This window comes from Gadus chalcogrammus, chromosome 11 (assembly GCF_026213295.1).
Source record: "Gadus chalcogrammus isolate NIFS_2021 chromosome 11, NIFS_Gcha_1.0, whole genome shotgun sequence".
NCBI lineage: Eukaryota > Metazoa > Chordata > Actinopteri > Gadiformes > Gadidae > Gadus > Gadus chalcogrammus.
This window is the reverse complement of record NC_079422.1, coordinates 27,782,614-27,791,938: the sequence shown is the minus strand read 5'-3', so window position 1 is coordinate 27,791,938 and position 9,325 is coordinate 27,782,614. Positions and strand designations below refer to the sequence as shown.

The 9,325-nt window shown below is 46.7% G+C and overlaps 1 protein-coding gene across 2 annotated transcripts in view; it reads right to left on the bottom strand.

Annotated features, from left to right (window-relative positions):
• Positions 1-17: 17 nt before the first annotated feature.
• Positions 18-9,325, bottom strand: part of snx2 (sorting nexin 2) — a 23,294-nt gene continuing 13,986 nt past the window's right edge. For both annotated transcript variants that reach the window (XM_056602490.1, XM_056602491.1), the window contains 4 exons: positions 8,914-9,007; positions 4,862-5,067; positions 3,787-3,927; positions 18-951 (listed from right to left, as the gene is read on the bottom strand). In XM_056602490.1, the coding sequence (XP_056458465.1) occupies positions 778-951; positions 3,787-3,927; positions 4,862-5,067; positions 8,914-9,007 (615 nt within the window). In that variant the 3' untranslated portion in view covers positions 18-777. The remainder of the gene's footprint in view (positions 952-3,786; positions 3,928-4,861; positions 5,068-8,913; positions 9,008-9,325) is intronic.

Below are 9,325 nucleotides of genomic sequence, written 5' to 3'. Positions count from 1 at the left end.
CGAGACACGATATTCGGTTCACGAGAATGAGACGAGACAAGATTTTTAGATAACTACAATGACAAAATATATGACTGGACCAACAGACTTTTATTTAACCGAGTTGCACATGCATTTTGAAATGTTTTATTATAACTCTTTACATGCATGAAATTCAAACTAAAACTAAAATGTATAAAAGTTTATGTAAAATAAATTAAATAATTCTCTTTTTTTCAAGTGCAAACAATATTATGTGCAAAACCAAATCAAAGTTCTACTCCGTCAATACAGAGTGCAAATAGTGCAAACAGAGTCTGACCAAGTATGTCACTGACAACTTGGTATTGTCCGTGTCTTATCAGTCACTCTACTGCCATTCATCATTTCCGCCGGGTACCCAAAATGTTGCCAAACAAATGATTTAAAAGTGGCGGGGGCATCTTTGACGGTAATACGGGTATTTTCCGACGTCATTCTGGACGTAGCAAAGGCGCATTACTGCCCCTACAGGCCACAAATAGAAGTTTGGATAGCTCACAAATCTCGTGAGACAGATTTTTAACCCGACGGGTAATATCGTCGAGTTTAATCTCACGAGATCTCGTGGCACGAGATCTCGTCATACCCCTAGTTGGTAGTAATGGTTATATTGGCCTACTACAATACACCTTAGACAATACACCTACTACAATACACCTACTACAATACACCTCGTCACACCCCTAGTTGGTAGTAATGGTTATATTGGCCTACTACAATACACCTTAGACAATACACCTACTACAATACACCTCGTCACACCCCTAGTTGGTAGTAATGGTTATATTGGCCTACTACAATACACCTTAGACCAAACCACCAGAATAACACACCGACACCTTCACTGACCTCAAACCTGAACAGCTCCTTACGAATGGTTTTAGAGATTTGTTCAAAGTCTCTCTCTCCTTGCTGCACCTTCCCTTCCAGCTGAAAAAAAAACACAGAAGAGACAAAGCAGTCAGAATGAAGGAAGAAGCTCAGAGCTTCGGTATGAGCTGTCTTGGATATGAAATTTCGCGTACACCGTGGCGTTAGAATGCGGGTCCCAGAAGCAGAACAGCTGGCCACACGGACCTCCACACAGCGTCGGTACCTGTGAGTATGTACCTGTGTTAATGTACCTGTGTTAATGTACCTGTGAGTATGTACCTGTGAGTATGTACCTGTGAGTAGGTACCTGTGTTTATGTACCTGTGTTTATCTACCTGTGTTTATCTACCTATGTGTATGTACCTGTGTGTATGTACCTGTGTGTATGTACCTGTGTTTATGTACCTGTGTGTATGTACCCGTGTGTATGTACCCGTGTGTATGTACCTGTGTGTATGTTCGTGATACCTGCTCTAGCCTCTCGGTGGCGCTGACGTCACCGAGAGGTCAGAGGTCAACGTTCATACACTGGTCGGTACACCTCAGCCTCTCCTCGGGACTTAAGGGACACTAGACTCCCTTAGCCTCTCCTTAGGTTTCAGGGACACTAGACTCCCTTAGCTTCTACTCAGGACTTCAGGGAGACTCCCTTAACTTGACCTCAGCTCACCTTTTAAGAAATAAGTCCATATTTAAAAAGAACAAAGCAGCTAATAAATAAATAAAAAGCTGAAAAAAATAACTTTGGGGCTTAAACAATGACACAGACAGACGGGTAGACAGACAGGTTGATAGACAGACCGGTAGACAGACGGACAGGTAGACAGACAGACAGGTAGGTCCTACCTCTTCGGTTTCCTGGTTGAAGGCATGGGAGGGGGGGGAAGCAACAATATTTTAAGGCAATAAAAAGCTTAAAGTCTAAATGATAAAGAGGCGTCCAGTCCAGCAGAGCTCGTCAGAAAGGCAAAGAACTCATCGTGCTCCATGAAGGATGTTCCCCTGACAGAGCCCAGGGAGCGCGGGGCCCGCAGGCTGGGGTTAGGGCCCCCGCAGGCTGGGGTTAGGGCCCCCGCAGGCTGGGGTTATGGCCCCCGCAGGCTGGGGTTAGGGCCCCCACAGCCTCAGACCCCCACAGCCTCAGACCCCCACAGCCTCAGACCCCCACAGCCTCAGACCCCCACAGCCTCAGACCCCCACAGCCTCAGACCCCCACAGCCACGGGCCCCCACAGCCTCAGGCCTCCACAGCCTCAGACCCCCACAGCCTCAACAGCCTCAGGCCCCCACAGCCTCAGACCCCCACAGCCTCAGACCCCCACAGCCTCATTCGTCTTCAGTCACTAGAGGATTCCGTTACTCAGCTCATCAGCGTTCAGCTCAGTTGAGTTACCTCTGAGTTACCTCTGAGTTACCATGAGTTACCTCTGAGTTACCATTTACATGAGTGTTGTTTTACCTCTGTGTTGTGTTACCTCTAGTGTTGTGTTACCTCTAGTGTTGTGTTACCTCTAGTGTTGTGTTACCTCTAGTGTTGTGTTACCTCTAGAGTTGTGTTACCTCTAGAGTTGTGTTACCTCGAGTGTTGTGTTACCAAGTGTCCGCATTTCTTTGCGGGTCGTGTTCCAAATATAAACCGTAAAACTGATTGAGCTTAGAAATGTATGAATGTCATGACATGAAACCTGAAGAACTACAATCTGGATCACAGAAGAACTACAACCTGGATCACAGAAGAACTGCAACCTGGATCACAGAAGAACTACAACCTGGATCAAAGAAGAAATACAACCTGGATCACAGAAGAACTACAACCTGGATCACAGATGAACTACAAACTGGATCACAGAAGATCTACAACCTGGATCACAGATGAACTACACCCTGGATCACAGAAGAACTACAACCTGGATCACAGAAGAACTACAACCTGGATCACAGAATAACTACCACCTGGATCACAGATGAACTACAACCTGGATCACAGAAGATCTACAACCTGGATCACAGAAGAACTACACCCTGGATCACAGAAGAACTACACCCTGGATCACAGAAGAACTACACCCTGGATCACAGATGAACTACACCCTGGATCACAGATGATCTACACCCTGGATCACAGAAGAACTACACCCTGGATCACAGATGAACTACACCCTGGATCACAGATGAACTACACCCTGGATCACAGAAGAACTAGACCCTGGATCAGAGATGTGCTACACCCTGGATCACAGAAGAACTACACCCTGGATCCCAGAAAGCCTCAGGCCGTTGTCAAGGTTCAGAGTCAGAAACAACATCTCTGACAAGTGAACAAAACTCTGCTCCTCAGAATAAATGTTGTGTTGTAACTCTACTGCCCGCCCGCCTGTGAGGCTTCTGACGGCTATTAGCCCCGCTACACACACTCTGCTACACACTCTGCTACACACACTCTGCTACACACTCTGCTACACACAGCGACACACACACACTGCAGAGTTTGGAGGAGGTGTGTGTGTGTGTGTGTGTGTGTGTGTGTGTGTGTGTGTGTGTGTGTGTGTGTGTGTGTGTGTGTGTGTGTGTGTGTGTGTGTGTGTGTGTGTGTGTGTGTGTGTGTGTGTGTGTGTGTGTGATGGCAGAGCTGTGTTTTGACAGCTTCAACAGACTAATAAATGTCGTCCCTTCTCAGGGAAGCGGTGTAGGGTATATAGTGAAATAAATATATATTTCTATAATGAGATATTTCTAGAAAACACCTCAAACTACTGGAGCATAACAGGAGCTTTGTCTGTCTCTTTGTCTGTACACCTGACCTTCATCAGCTCTCTCTCTCTCTCTCTCTCTGCATGGTCCTGTGTACCAGTGTGTGTGTACTGCTGTAGTGTGTGAGTGTGTGTGCGTTTACCTCTCTGATGTCATCACGGGCCTGCTGTAGCTTCTCTGGTTTGTTAGCATGTAGCTTAGCTTCGGCGTCACGCTTCTTCTGCAGTAGCAGAAGACTGTCCTGGAGCCTCTGCCAGAGCCTGACCCGCTGGTCGAACACCCCCTACACACACACACACACACACACACACACACACACACACACACACACACACACACACACACACACACACACACACACACACACACACACACACACACACACACACACACACACACCGTGAGGCTCTACAGCAGGGATGGGCACCTTTCATGATAAAGAGGGCCACAATCCTTCATCATAACCATCGGAGGGCCAAGTGACTGTGCACTTCAACTAAACGTGAGCTGAGAGAAGCTACACAATTTTGAATTTTGTGGATATGATTTCCTGTATTCTGGTGCATTTTGGGGATGGCCACTACCTAAAAAATCATCCAGAATCATAACCTATGTGCGGTATGTTAATTTAACCAACATACATTAATTTCATGTTTTCCATGCTCAAACAGCCACATGAATGGTCAGTATTTTTATCAGTGCAAAGGGCTCACACACATCATCATTCAATGAAGTCAAAAAACTGAAAAACAGTGGCCCAACATTAAGTGCAACAACTCAATGAACTCAAACCCAACAAGCAGTTGTAGTAGTTGTAGTGGAGACTTAAGTGGATATCTTTAATGACTGATATCGCTTCTAAGCAAACTAGACGCATGGGTTTGCCTTCGAATTCTATGAATTCTTCTCATCTTTCTTGACCGAGTTTTCTGTAACTCGATCAATTATTATTTTTATTATTATTTTTTTATTATGTGCGGCCCTGACTGAGTGAGGATGCGGGCCGCACGTTGCCCATTCTCTCTCTCTCTCTCTCTCTCTCTCTCTCTCTCTCTCTCTCTCTCTCTCTCTCTCTCTCTCTCTCTCTCTCTCTCTCTCTCTCTCTCTCTCTCTCTCTCTCTCTCTCTCTCTCTCTCTCTCTCTCTCTCTCTCTCTCTCTCTCTCTCTCTCTCTCTCTCTCTCTCTCTCTCTCTCTCTCTCTCTCTCTCTCTCTCTACCTTGACGGAGCCGATGAGTCGGATGTAGTCGGCCAGCAGCTCGGCCAGCAGGTAGAAGTCTGCGCCGGCCTGGTCCTGGTGGAGCTGCTCCACCTTCTCCTCCACCTCGGCCAGCTGGGACAGCGCCCGCGACAGCGCCGTGTGGTCCTCGCTGTTCCCCAGCATCGCCGCCGACTTGGCAAACAGGGCGGTGTTCACGGACAGCTCTGACGGACGGAAAGAGAGCAACAGACACCAGAGCAACAGACACCGTGAGGCCCTAGACCAGAGCAACAGATACCAGAGCAACAGACACCCTGAGGCCCTAGACCAGAGCAACAGACACCAGAGCAACAGACACCGTGAGGCCCTAGACCAGAGCAACAGACACCAGAGCAACAGACACCGTGAGGCCCTAGACCAGAGCAACAGACACCGTGAGGCCCTAGACCAGAGCAACAGACACCAGAGCAACAGACACCCTGAGGCCGTAGACCAGAGCAACAGACACCAGAGCAACAGACACCAGAGCAACAGACACCCTGAGGCCCTAGACCAGAGCAACAGACACCAGAGCAACAGACACCAGAGCAACAGACACCGTGAGGCCCTAGACCAGAGCAACAGACACCAGAGCAACAGACACCCTGAGGCCCTAGACCAGAGAAACAGACACCAGAGCAACAGACACCGTGAGGCCCTAGACCAGAGCAACAGACACCGTGAGGCCCTAGACCAGAGCAACAGACACCAGAGCAACAGACACCAGAGCAACAGACACCAGAGCAACAGACACCCTGAGGCCCTAGACCAGAGCAACAGACACCAGAGCAACAGACACCAGAGCAACAGACACCCTGAGGCCCTAGACCAGAGCAACAGACACTGTGAGGCCCTAGACCAGAGCAACAGACACCAGAGCAACAGACACCCTGAGGCCCTAGACCAGAGCAACAGACACCAGAGCAACAGACACCAGAGCAACAGACACCAGAGCAACAGACACCCTGAGGCCCTAGACCAGAGCAACAGACACCAGAGCAACAGGACACCGTGAAGCCCTAGACCAGAGCAACAGACACCAGAGCAACAGACACCGTGAGGCCCTAGACCAGAGCAACAGACACCAGAGCAACAGGCACCGTGAGGCCCTAGACCAAAGCAACAGACACCAGAGCAACAGACACCAGAGCAACAGACACCCTGAGGCCCTAGACCAGAGCAACAGACACCAGAGCAACAGACACCATGAGGCCTTAGACCAGAGCAACAGACACCAGAGCAACAGACACCGTGAGGCCCTAGACCAGAGCAACAGACACCAGAGCAACAGACACCAGAGCAACAGACACCGTGAGGCCCTAGACCAGAGCAACAGACACCAGAGCAACAGACACAGTGAGGCCCTAGACCAAAGCAACAGACACCAGAGCAACAGACACCGTGAGGCCCTAGACCAGAGCAACAGACACCAGAGCAACAGACACCAGAGCAACAGACACCGTGAGGCCCTAGACCAGAGCAACAGACACCGTGAGGCCCTAGACCAGAGCAACAGACACCAGAGCAACAGACACCCTGAGGCCCTAGACCAGAGCAACAGACACCAGAGCAACAGACACCAGAGCAACAGACACCCTGAGGCCCTAGACCAGAGCAACAGACACCAGAGCAACAGACACCCTGAGGCCCTAGACCAGAGCAACAGACACCAGAGCAACAGAAACCCTGAGGCCCTAGACCAGAGCAACAGACACCAGAGCAACAGACACCAGAGCAACAGACACCAGAGCTCTAAAGTGATATATCTTATCTTCTCTAGAGTAAAAATACATATTCTACTATATTGTAATTAGTGGTGGGCATAGATTACTTTTTCAATTATACTGGGCAATGGTGATTTATCAAATATAATTCACCGCCGGAAGTTGTGAAGTGCCCATGCAAGTGAACGGAGCATAAACAAAAATAATTGACAGCTGAACGTTGGGAAGGCCCATGCAAGTGAATGGAGCAGTCTACAGCATTGAGAAGAGCCGTGTAATAATCCATAATAATGTAAGGTTTAGAAGTTAAATATTTGAAAGTTGTAGAATAAATTAACATAATTTAGAGTTCATTTGCTAGAAATGTACTTACAATTTTTAGTCAGTTAATCATTTACATATTTATGTTACACAATTATTACATATTTACATGTTTACATATTTAACAGACAGGATATTCTGTTGAATCTGCCTCTCTGATTCCCTCAGGTTTACCTCAGTCTAAATTCTAGCTTCTGATTGGTTAGTTCAGTCACGTGATGGGTCCGAACAAGGAAGTGAAAATAGATTAACGGCGATATTTAATTTTATCGCGCGATAAAAGTTTCGCGTTAACGCAGCCGTTAACGCCGATAACGGCCCGCCACTAATTGTAATACATCTTATCTGCTCTAGAGTAACAGACTGTATGTGTAGAGTAACAGACTGTATGTGTAGAGTAACAGACTGTATGTGTAGAGTAACAGACTGTATGTGTAGAGTAACAGACTGTATGTGTAGAGCAGTGGCGGCTGGTGGTTTTTAAAGTGAGGGAGGAAGGACTGCGCGCTTGGTTGCCATTGGCCTGCTTGCACTGTTGGTGTATGGTGGCATAAGAATGTGAGACTCAAGTTGTTTCAGGGTGTTTTGGTGAACTACAAAATAGCAGGGAGGGAGTTATGTGAACAAAATGTATACAAAGCCACCAGTGGCATCACTGTAATTTGAGAAGGAAAGGATGCAAAGCATATTAGTCAAATCAGGCCTACTAATGATTTGTAAAAGTAAATCCAAAAATCTGGGCCTATCATTGGGCCTATTTTTGCCCTCACTGACTGAAGTTATTTAGCTATGTTTATTTTCAGTTACAATTGCTTGTAATGCTACCAGAAAGTCATGCGTACCTAGCAAACCATGTAGCACTCACAACACTGACGTTGCCATTACTTCTGGTGACCTTGATTTTGGGAAGTGGTCTACCTCTTTCTTTGGTCGCTAACTTAGCACTGTAACTGAATGAATGGAATGCTTTTTGTAATAAGACGTTAACAATGTCCTCCGTTTCCAATGTTTCCATTGTGCATTTAGGATCGCGCTATCGCAGATTTCACTTGCTCTGCGTCTTTCAGACTGAACACCGCGGCAATGCAGACCGGGTTTGCTATCGACAGCGTTGCCAGATTGGGCAGATTTCCCGCCCAATGATGATCTTTCCAGCCTAACATGGTTAAAAGTAGCCCAATTGGGTGGGAAATCTGACCAATCTGGCAACACTGCTCAACATCCAGGGATCCTGCTTATTGGTTCATAGCGCAGACGGATAGATTTTTGCGCGAATCAGACCCCTTAAGGTCCCACCCACTCAGAGGAGGATTTTCCTCCTCTCTCCCATTGAAACCCATGTTATCCACCGGCCGCCAGTACTTTCGGGAAAATGAATGGGAGTGGACGGCGGCGAAGGGAGGACGTTCCTCCCTGAAGTAATTGTCAATAGGCGATAGGGGGTGCTAATGTCCCTTTACCCAGGGAAACGAACATTATATATTCAAAGGCAATAAAGTAGTCATATTTAAGGGCATTAATTCATTACAATAGTCTGGGCAATCTACATTTTTTATTCTCAACAATGTTAGGGAGGATCTTCCTCCCTCTCCTCAATGGAGAAGCCTCCACTGGTGTAGAGTAACAGACTGTATGTGTAGAGTAACAGACTGTATGTGTAGAGTAACAGACTGTATGTGTAGAGTAACAGACTGTATGTGTAGAGTAACAGACTGTATGTGGAGAGTAACAGACTGTATGTGTAGAGTAACAGCCTGTATGTGTAGAGTAACAGACTGTATGTGTAGAGTAACAGACTGTATGTGTAGAGTAACAGACTGTATGTGTAGAGTAACAGACTGTATGTGTAGAGTAACAGACTGTATGTGTAGAGTAACAGACTGTATGTGTAGAGTAACAGACTGTATGTGTAGAGTAACAGACTGTATGTGTAGAGTAACAGACTGTATGTGTAGAGTAACAGACTGTATGTGTAGAGTAACAGACCTTTGCGGTGACAGACTAGGGAGTCCAGGCTGCAGTGGAGTTTTCTTAGCTGGATGTCCAGGTTCTCAAACTTTTGCTGCTTCTCCTCAAACCACTAACACATACATACACACAGACACACACACACACACCAGCAAATTCTGCGTATCAATGCTTGCTCCTGCTTGCTATCGTAATATAGAATCAAGTCCACATCGGACTGCTGTTACTAGATAGTTTGAGTGAATCTGTATGGAGACACTCTCACAACATTTATATAGAATAGAATAATATAGACATTTATACATGGAGAGTCAACGTCATATTTCTAGATCATAGACCACTCATAGACTTCAAATACAGTCAAACCATAAAATAATGTAATACTACTGTAATAGAAGTCCCCTGGTGAACGAGTGAAACTACACTGACC